The sequence below is a fragment of the Zea mays genome, chromosome 3 (genome assembly GCF_902167145.1).
Source record: "Zea mays cultivar B73 chromosome 3, Zm-B73-REFERENCE-NAM-5.0, whole genome shotgun sequence".
Lineage (NCBI taxonomy): Eukaryota > Viridiplantae > Streptophyta > Magnoliopsida > Poales > Poaceae > Zea > Zea mays.
Window position 1 is genome coordinate 167,836,469 of NC_050098.1, and position 11,119 is coordinate 167,847,587.

At 43.3% G+C, this 11,119-nt stretch overlaps 1 protein-coding gene across 1 annotated transcript; it reads right to left on the reverse strand.

Moving 5' to 3' along the window:
• Positions 1 to 229: 229 nt before the first annotated feature.
• Positions 230 to 1,135, reverse strand: LOC100278687 (uncharacterized). Its single transcript, NM_001151883.2, is given in 2 exon segments — positions 230 to 517; positions 519 to 1,135. Coding segments are annotated over 2 exon segments (666 nt in total). The 5' UTR covers positions 1,087 to 1,135; the 3' UTR covers positions 230 to 419.
• Between the last annotated feature and the right edge of the window lie 9,984 nt (positions 1,136 to 11,119).

The window sequence follows — 11,119 nt, forward strand, 5'->3', positions numbered from 1 at the left end:
CACATGAACACATGCACAGAAACAACATACATCTTCAAGCCTGCTCAACAGCCCTCGCATCAAATCCCATTGACGCTTGAACTCCACTCCCATGTAACTAGCTCGTGAAATTACCCAACAATAAACATATACGTAAAGGGAGGAACAGAGAGAATTGCTGCCTGAAACATCACCAATCTCCATCCACAAAAAAAAAACCTAAATATCATAGAAATAGTACGAGAGGATATGCAAGTGAATTATTGCCAGAGGATATGCAAGTGAATTGCCCACAGCCAAATCATGTTCGGTAGTAATCAAATGGGCCACATCACAGACGAACTGTAACACTCTCTCCATATTGTTCCAAACATACTACACTACTTACTAGACGGGGGAGGGGAGCCGAGGAGGGGGAGGGGATCGATGACGGCATACGACTACTCCATGTGCTCGTCGTCGTCGTCACCGCCGTCATCGTTGTCGCTGTCGTCATCGTCGTCAGCCGCGTCGACTGTGAAGCTGTACGGAATGTTGACCGACGTAGTCCAGAAGGACGGTGATGGCGGGGGCGAGCTTGGTGACGTTGGCCTCATACCACGCCTTGCTCCTGTTCGCGCTGAAAACATAGGCGGAGTATCGCAGGAGCGGCTTGGCGGCATCAGCAGCCAGGGACCACAAAGGCCCGCGGACGCTGACAGATACCCCAGGAATCCTGGGGGCGCCATCCACCTTCCTCGCCGCATGACAGATGGACCAAGCGTAGCGGCGTAGGAGTCGCGCGCCGGTGGGGTCAACATTGTCGCGGAGCAGTTGAGGGATCACGACGGCAACGACCACCTCGATCTCATTCGAAATCCTGGCGATGTGGCGCAACTTCAAGGTGTTGGGTATGCGGACCACCCACTTCCTCTTGGGATGGCAGACGGCCCTCTGGATGACCTCAAGCAAGGCCGGCGCCTGGCGCACCTGGACTTTTTCGACGACGAAGGTCTGTCCGGCGAGGTCGAGATTGTTAGTGAGAAGGACCGCGTGCTCCAGCCCGACGAGACTTATCTCCAGCTGGCTGCCGATGGCGTCGATCGGAACCGCCTCCTGGGCCGCCATGGCCTCGCACCTCTATGGATAGATGGTGGCTTTCGATTCGATTTCGGGTGAAAACGACGTATTGTAGCTGGGGCCCTTTTGTAGGCCCGACAGTCCTCCTGGAAGCCACCGCCACCGGGAGCGAAACTTCTTACGCAAGAATAAAGTTTAGTAAGTACTTGTTATCGAATGTTTAAAAAATAAATATAATTATTGAAGATAAATGGTGTTTGTTTGATATTATAATCTATTCAGATTATATAATTTAATAAATTTTGAACTAACACTTACTTAAAAATTTGTTAGATTATATAATCCTGGACAATTTATAATCCTAAACAAACACCTCATCAGTCTAAGTACAAAAATAACTATATAGATAAAAATCAAATAATGAGACAAATTCTTTAAGACTAATTAATCCATAATTAGCAAAAAATATTTAATGTAGCATCACATTAGAGAATCATGGAATAATTGGACTTAATAGATTCGTCTTATCGTTTAGTTTTTATCTGTATAATCAGTTTTGTAATTAAAATATATTTAATACTTCTAACTTGCATCTAAATATTTGATGTGATAGGTGCTAAATTTTAGCATAGGGAAACGAACGTGCCCGACCCGTGGCTTCGAAAACTCGCCTCCCGATTGGACGATAAGACGAAATCGATCCGTGTCATCGAGAACTCGCATCCTGACTGATCTCACCAGGTCGAGCAGACAATCGAGCAAAATAATATTCTACACTCTAACTTGTATTATTTACATAGTGAAGTTTAAAGTAAAATCTAAGATATAAAGTTTTGATATAAGAGTGGTTTTGATATTGTTTACCATTGTGGATTTGATAAGAGTTTCGATATAACACATCTTTAACACTCATAACAGATGATCCTGTGGATGAGGCTTTCCAGAAGGAAGTAAAGCGAAAGTATTTGGATTTGAGGATGTTGGAGAGATGAGGATCCTTGTTTGAGGCTACCATCTAGGGCGAATGATTGACTAAGCTCTTGTTTACTATATGAAGATCTTTGATGCCTAGACCACTCAAAGATATGGGTTTACAAATGCCTTCCCATGATCTGAAGGTAATGGGATTGGAAGTGCTTTCTTCTTTTATGCCTACCCACCAAAGGTTCTTTATAATGGAGTTTAGCTTGTTTGTGAAAGATTTGTGTAGAAGGATGTTGGTCATGTAGTAAAGAGGAATGGAAGTGTCGGGTACCTGGGGATAGGGTACCCAAGAAAGGCCCATAACTTCATTTCTGGCCAAGTACCCGCCGAGCAAGACTGCGAGGCGGAACAACCGACCTAGCCCCTGCCAAGCGAGCCTATGTGACAGGACGGACCGACCAAGTCTCCGCCGAGGAAGCCTGCAAGTTGGAACGACTGACCAAGTACTCGCCAAGCAAGCTCGCGAGGCAAAACGGCCGACCAAGTCCACGCCGAGAAAGCCTACAAGGCGGGGCAACCAAATCCAGTGCAACAAGCATAGTCAGTTGTGACAAGAAGTGTTGCCACCGAACCACGTCCGGGCCCGACGTGTGACACGCCGGAGTAGCACCAAAGGGTCCCTATCAGCATGACAGTACATACTCACACATAGTCTTGGGAACATCCCCACTTGTCACACCCGGTTCTGGGGGCAAAACCGAATGCATAGCATATGTGGGCCAGGATCCATTTTCCACACATATGTTGACGTCACAAGTGTAATATATCAAAAGACAATGCAATAAAGGTGTAAAGAGAGTAGAGTAACTTTATTACATCATCTGGATCATTGTATCATAACAAGTATCATAATCAAAGTACGACGGAATTAAACATGGACACTCTTCCACAGGAAGGTGACTGGCGCATCGTTAGACTCAAAACTCATCAACATCATCTGCGAAGTCTTCGTCATCACCCTCTGATCAAAATATTAGCAAGGGTGAGCTCACTTATGGTCGAGGCTCAGCAAGTGGGGGAAATTAATGCAAGTTAACAAGGTAGGCTATGGATAAGCAGTAAGCATTTTAGTTGGCCAATATTTTAATAGCAACACTTGTCTTACTAATAAGTGTGTATCCCAAATATCCCAATTAATTCAAAGGTATAAGATTATATCAAAAGCACTTAAGTGAAATCACTTAAGGAAACCACTGGTAGATCATCAGATCACGATTTATTTTCCATCTTTAAGTTCAATTATCATGTGAGGGTCCAGGTTGCTCTTAACCATGAGCACGATTGACATATCAGTTTTACACTCTGCAGAGGTGGTACAACTTTACCCACAAGCCATGTATCCCATCTAGCCTGGGTTGATCGGACCCGTAAACACATGTCGAGGTGAATTGTAACGCCCTGAATTTGGGGGTAGAATTTTTCTTCTTTGATACTCACCAAATTCAGGCGTTACTCTCTTTTCTCTTCCTGTTTCGCCCCTTCCTCCAACCTTCAAAGGAGTATAGTGGCTAGTGTCCATATTATGTGTAAACAAAAAAAACTTAAGTTGCCATGGGTGTAGCATCATGCCAAAGCATACTTTTTGTTTGATGTTGTGTTTGATCGCGCATCCGTCTCGCCTCGTTTCGGGTTTTTGATTCGCCTTTGGATTTCGATTAGCGGTCGTGTGTGTTGTGGGCTTCCGTCTCGGCCCGCGACCAACCCGACCCAGCCCAGTCCGGTCCGGTGTGCTCCCGCGCGCCCCTGGCGCCCCCTCCCCCTCTCTATCATTTGGTTTCCCGTGCAACAACTGTAACACCCTGAATTTGGCGGTATAAAATTTCTTTTCTAATATTCACCAAATTCTGGTGTTACCCTCTCATTTCTTGCTTTTCTTTTCTTTTTCCTAAATAGTGAAGAGTTATTTTGTTTTTTTGTCTAGGCGTAAGCCTAGTAAAATAAAATCTTGGAGGAATTTTGATTGTTGCATTCATGATGATGCATAGTGTTTATGAGTGCAAAATGTTATCGTAACAGATTAAAATACCTCGAGGATGTTCCCAAGAGTTTTTGGAATCTTTGGAATGTTTCTTCGAGTATTAAATATGAATTTCAGTTTTTCTAATATTAATCAAATACCTAAAATTTAGTATTTGCAAAAAAAACTATAAAATTTTGGAAACCCAATTATATATATATATATATTTCTTCCTCTCATCGAGCCTGATCCAGATCTTGTGTCATTTTCGCGAGACCAAAAACAACATTCGTCTTTAACTCAGCTAATCCAGCCTACTTGGCCATTGCAAATATGGGGTCTAGATTTATTAGGCCCACTTCCACCAGCGCAAGGAAATTGAAAATACGTTGTGGTAGCGGTGGAGTATTTTTCAAAGTGGATTGAAGCTAAACCTCTAGCTACAATCACTTCGACCACGGTCCAGAAGTTTTTCTGGCAGAGTATTGTTTGCAGGTTCGGTGAGCCAAAGGCCATTACAGTTGATAACGGAACTGAAAGGGAAATTGAGATAACCATTTCCTATAACTAATTTTGGTGGTTGATAATCAACACAAACACATGGACTAACTAGTTTGTTCTAGAACTCATGTATTACAGGTGCATAAGGTTCAACCCAAACCAAGAAAAGAACCGAGTTAGGGACACAATTTTAAAGGAGCAAAAGGACTTGAGTGTGCTGAAGAATGGCGCACCGGACTGTCCGATGTGCCACTAGACAGTGTCTGGTGCACCATGACCGTACAGATGTCAAGCAGCCACACTTGGGAATTCCAGGGCACACTCCGCTATAAATCACCGGTTGTCCGGTGTGCCACCGGACTGTCCGGTGAGCCAGCAGGAAACAGCTATCCAGCGCCAATGCTCGAATGCAAAGTACCTGCCACTGGTGAACAGTGCATCGGGCCCCGGACTGTCCAGTGTGGCACCGGACTGTCTGGTGCCGCAAGAGGACAAAGCCTCCAACGGTCGACCAGCTCCGAACCCTAACGGTTGGGTGTCGTGGCGGCGCACAGGAACAGTGCCTGTCTGGTGGCGCACTAGACTGTCCAGTGCGCCCATCGCCAGCAGCCTTCCCAACGGCTATGGAAGTGGTTGGGGACTATAAATACCCCACAACCACCTCATTCATATCTATCCAAGCATTCCAAACATCTCATTCAATACAAGAGCAAAAGACTCCACTCCAAGACACATCAAATATATTGAATCCTCTCTAAGCCTCCAAATCAACTCAATTCCATTAGGGACTTGAGAGAGTGTGTTTTGTGTTCTTTTGTTGCTCTTGTTGCTTGGCTTGGCTTTTTTCTTTTCCCATTCTTATTCTCAAGTGCTTTGTAAGCGAAGCAAGAGACACCAAGTGTGTGGTGGTCCTTGCGGAGTCTTAGTGACCCATGAGATTAAGGAAGAAGGCTCACTCGGTCTAAGTGACCGTTTGAGAGAGGGAAAGGGTTGAAATAGACGCAGTCTTTATGACCTCCTCAACGGGGACTAGGTTCTTTGGAACCGAACCTCGGTAAAACAAATCACCATGTTCACTCGCCTTGATTCTTGTTTGATTTGTTTTCCCCTCTCTTCAGACTTGAATTTAATTCTAACGCTAACCCTGGCTTTAGTGTGCGCTTAAGTTTATAAATTTTAGGTTTAGCCTATTCACCCTCCCCCTTTAGATGACTTTCAATTGGTATCAAAGTCAGTGCTTCATTAAGAGCCTAACCAACTCGAAGTGATGTCTGGAGATAACGCCAAGAGGGAGCTCATGACCGGCGAAAAGGCCGCAAGCTCAGGGATGACTCTTTCAAGGGAGTCCGACAACAAACAAAAGGAGGAATCCTCTTCCTCCATCAAGTCACATTGGAGAGTTGACAAGAAGAAGAAGATGAAGAAGGTGGTCTATTACGAGACCGACTCTTCGTCACCCTCAACATCGAGCTCCGAGTCATCCGTCGCTTCTAAGCGCCATGAGCACAAGAAGTATAGTAAGATGCCTCTTCGCTATCCTCGTATTTCAAAACACGCTCTATTACTTTCCGTACCCCTAGGAAAACCACCATATTTTGATGGTGAAGATTATTGTATGTGGATTGATAAAATGAGGCATCATCTAACCTCACTCCACGAAAGTATTTGGGATATTGTTGAGTATGGAGCACAGGTACCTCAAATAGGGGACAAGGACTACGACTCGGATGAGGTCCCCCAAATTAGGCACTTTAACTCTCAAGCCACATCTATACTGCTCGCCTCCTTGTGTTGAAAGGCGTATAACAAGGTGCAAGGGTTAAAGAGCGCCAAAGAAATTTGGGACGTCCTCAAGACCGTGCACGAAGGGGACGAGGTGACCAAGATCACTAAGCGGGAGACGATCGAGGGGGAGCTCGGTCGATTCGTCCTCAACAAAGGGGAAGAGCCACAAGCAATGTACAACCGGCTCAAGACGATGGTCAACCAAGTGCGCAACCTCGGGAGCACCAAATGGGATGACCATGAAATAGTCAAGGTTATTCTAAGATCCCTCATTTTTCATAATCCTACTCAAGTTCAATTAATACGTGGGGATCCTAAATATAAACTAATGTCTCCCGAGGAGGTTATTGGCTAGTTTATGAGCTTTGAACTTATGATCAAAGACTCCAAACACATTGTCAACTTGGAGCAAGGCGCCACCTCAACAACCGAGGTGCAACCCGTCGCATTCAAAGCGACGGAAGAAGAAAAGAAGGAGTCTACACCAAGTAGGCTTCCAATCGATGCCTCCAAGCTCGACAACGAGGAAATGGCGCTCATCATCAAGAGCTTCCGCCAAATCCTTAAACAAAGGAGGGGGAATACTACAAGTCTCGCTCCAAGAAGGTGTGCTACCGGTGTGGTAAGTCCGGTCACTTTATTGCTAAATGTCCAATTTCTAGTGAAAGTGATAGGAACGAGGACAAGAAGGGGAAGAAGGAGAAGAAGAGATACTACAAGAAGAAGGGCGGCGATGCCCACATATGCCAGGAATGGGACTCCGATGAGAGCTCCACCGACTCGTCCTCCGACGAGGACGCCGCCAACATCGCCGTCAACAAGGGTCTCCTCTTCCCCAACGTTGACCACAAGTGTCTCATGACTAAGGACGGCAAGAAGAAGAAGGAACACTCTAGAGCCACCCCAAATATACAACATCTAGTGATGAGGGTAGCTCTAGTGATGATGAAGATAATCTAATGTCTCTCTTTGCCAACCTTAGCATGGACCAAAAGAAAAAGTTAAATGAATTAATAGAAGCCATTAATGAGAAGGATGAACACTTGGAAAGCCAAGAGGACTTCCTCGTTAAAGAAAACAAAAAAATTGTTAAACTGAAAAATGCTTATGTTCAGGAAGTAGAAAATGTGAAAACTAAACTAAGGAGCTTAGCATTTGTCATGATTCAATTTCTAGTCTGAAAACTGAAAATGCTAGTTTAGTTTCTAACATTGAAAAATTGAATGTTTGCAATTATTCTTTTTCCTGTTTTAGAGATGAGAATATTAAATTAAATGCTAAGATTAAGGAACTAACTGCATGCAAACCATCTACATCTACTATTGATCATGTGACTATTTGTACTAGATGTAGAGATGTTAATATTGAAGCTATGGATGATCACCTTGCCATGATTAAACAACAAAATGATCACATAGCTAAATTAACTACTAAAATTGCCGAGCATGAACTCTAAAATGAAAAGTTTAAATTTGCTCGTAGCATGCTTTATAATGGGATACGCCCTGGCATTAAAGATGGCATTGGTTTCCAATAGGGGAGCAATGTCAAGCTTAATGCCCCTAAGAAATTGTCTAACTTTGTTAAGGGTAAGGCTCCCATGGTTCAGGATAGTGAGTGTTACATTTTATATCCTGCAAACTATCCCGAACACAAAATTAGGAAGATTCATGCTAGGAAACCTCAGAATGTTTCTCATCATGCATTCATGTATAAAAATGAGGCTTCTAGCTCTAGGCATACCACTCATATTAAAATGCCTAAAAAGAAAATTCCTGCTACATCAAATGAGCATAATGTTTCATTTAACACGTTTGATGCATCTTATGTTTTAACTAACAAATCAGGCAAAGTAGTTGCCAAATATGTTGGGGCAAACACAAGAGCTCCAAAACTTGTGCTTGGGTACCCAAGGTGCTTGTTTCTAACGTCAAAGGACTCAAGACTGTTTGGGTACCTAAGAACAAGGCCTAAAATTGTTTTGTAGGTTTATGCATCCGGTGGTTCAAGTTGGATAATATATAGCGGGTGCACAAACCACATGATAGGGGAGAAGAGAATGTTCTCCTCCTATGAGAAAAATAAAGATCCCCAATGAGCTATAACATTCGGGAATGGAAATCATGGATTGGTCAAAGGTTTGGGTAAAATTGCTATATCTCCTGACCATTCTATTTCCAATGTTTTTCTTATAGATTCTTTAGATTACGACTTGCTTTCTGTTTCTTAATTATGCAAAATGGGCTACAACTGTCTATTTACAGATGTAGGTGTTACTGTCTTTAGAAGGAGTGATGATTCAGTAGCATTTAAGGGAGTGTTAGAGGGTCAGCTATATTTGGTTAATTTTAATGATAACAAAGCTGAACTTGACACTTGCTTAATTGCTAAGACTAATATGGGTTGGCTCTGGCATCACCGACTTGCCCATGTTGGGATGAAGAATCTCCACAAACTTCTAAAGGGAGAACACATTTTAGGACTAACAAATGTTCATTTTGAGAAAGACAGGATTTCTAGTGCATGCCAAGCAGGAAAGCAAGTTGGAGTCCACCATCCACACAAGAACATCATGACTACTGACAGGCCGCTCGAGCTACTCCACATGGATCTATTTCGGCCCGATAACTTACATAAGCATCGGCGAGAGTAAGTACTATCTAGTTATTGTGGATGATTATTCTCATTTCACTTGGGTATTCTTTTTGCAGGAAAAATCTCAAACCCAAGATACATTAAAAGGATTCTTGAGACAGGCTCAAAATGAGTTCAGATTGAGGATCAAAAAGATAAGAAGCGATAATGGGATGGAGTTCAAGAACTCTCAAATTGAAGGATTTCTTGAGGACGAGGGCATCAAGCAAGAGTTCTCTTCTCCCTACACACCTCAACAAAATAGTGTGGTGGAGAGAAAGAATAGAACTCTATTGTACATGGCAAGGACCATGCTTGATGAGTAAAAGACTCCAGACCGGTTTTGGGCCAAGGCGATTAACACCGCCTGCTACTCCATCAACCGGTTATATCTTCACTGAATCCTCAAGAAGACATCATATGAACTCCTCACTGGTAAAAGGCCCAATGTTTCATATTTTAGAGTCTTTGGGAGTAAATTCTTTATTCTTATTAAAAGAGGTAGAAAATCTAAATTTGCTCCTAAGGCTGTAGAAGGCTTTTTACTAGGGTATGACTCAAACACAAGGACATATAGAGTCTTCAACAAATCCACTGGATTAGTTGAGGTTTCTTGTGACATTATGTTTGATGAGACTAATGGCTCCCAAGTGGAGCAAGTTGATCTTGATGAACTAGATGATGAAGAGGCTCCATGTGTCGCGCTAAGGAACATGTCCATTGGGGATGTGTGTCCTAAGGAATCCAAAGAGCCCACACAAGCACAAGATCAACCATCATCTTCCATGCAAGCATCTCCACCCACTCAAGATGAGGATCAAGCTCAAGAGGATGAAAATGAAGATCAAGACGATGAGCCACCTCAAGAGGAGGACATTGATCTAGGGGAAGATGAAGACAATGAAGGCAAGGAAGATGATCAAGAAATTCAGGGTCAAAGACCGCCACACCCAAGAGTCCACCAAGCAATTCAAAGAGATCACCCCGTCAACTCCATTCTTGGTGACATTCATAAGGGGGTAACCACTAGATCTCGATTTGCCTATTTCTGTGAACATTACTCTTTTGTGTCCTCTATTGAGCCATACAGGGTGGAGGATGCACTAAGAGATCTGGATTGGGTGGTGGCTATGCAAGAGGAGCTCAACAACTTCACGAGGAATGAGGTATGGCATTTAGTTCCACGTCCTAATCAAAATGTTGTAGGTACCAAGTGGGTATTCCGCAACAAACAAGATGAGAATGGTGTGGTGACAAGGAATAAAGCCCGAGTTGTGGCCAAAGGTTATTCACAAGTCGAAGGTTTGGACTTTGATGAAACTTATGCACCCGTAGCTAGGCTTGAGTCAATTCGTATATTACTTGTCTATGCTACTTACCATGGATTTAAGCTTTATCAAATGGACGTGAAAAGTGCCTTCCTCAATGGACCCATCAAGGAAGAGGCCTATGTTGAACAACCTCCTGGCTTTGAAGATAGTGAGTACCCTAACCATGTGTATAAACTCTCAAAGGCGCTTTATGGGCTTAACAAGCCCGAAGAGCATAGTATGAATGCCTGAGAGATTTTCTTATCGCTAATGGTTTCAAAGTCAGAAAAGTCGATCCTACTCTCTTCACTAAAACTATTGCAAAAGACTTGTTTGTATGCCAAATCTATGTTGATGATATTATATTTGGGTCTACTAACAAGTCAACTTGTGAAGTGTTTAGTCAGATCATGATACAGAAATTCGAGATGTCTATGATGGGGGAGCTGAAGTACTTCATAGGATTTCAAATCAAGCAACTCCAAGAGGGCACCTTCATCAGCCAAACTAAGTACATTCAAGACATACTCAAGAAGTTTGGGATGAAGGATGGCAAACCCATCAAGACACCCATGGGAACCAATGGACATCTCGACCTCGACACAGGAGGTAAATCCGTAGATCAAAAGGTATACCGGTCGATGATAGGATCTTTACTCTACTTATGTGCATCTCGACCGGATATTATGCTTTTCGTATGCATGTGTGCAAGGTTCCAGGCAAATCCTAAGGAAGTTCACCTTAGGGCCGTGAAAAGAATCATGAGATATTTAGTTTACACTCCTAAGTTTGGGCTTTGGTACCCTAAGGGCTCTACCTTTGATCTAATTGGGTATTCTGATGCTGATTGGGATGGATGTAAAATTGATAGGAAGAGCACATCAGGGACTTATCAATTCTTGGGAAGATC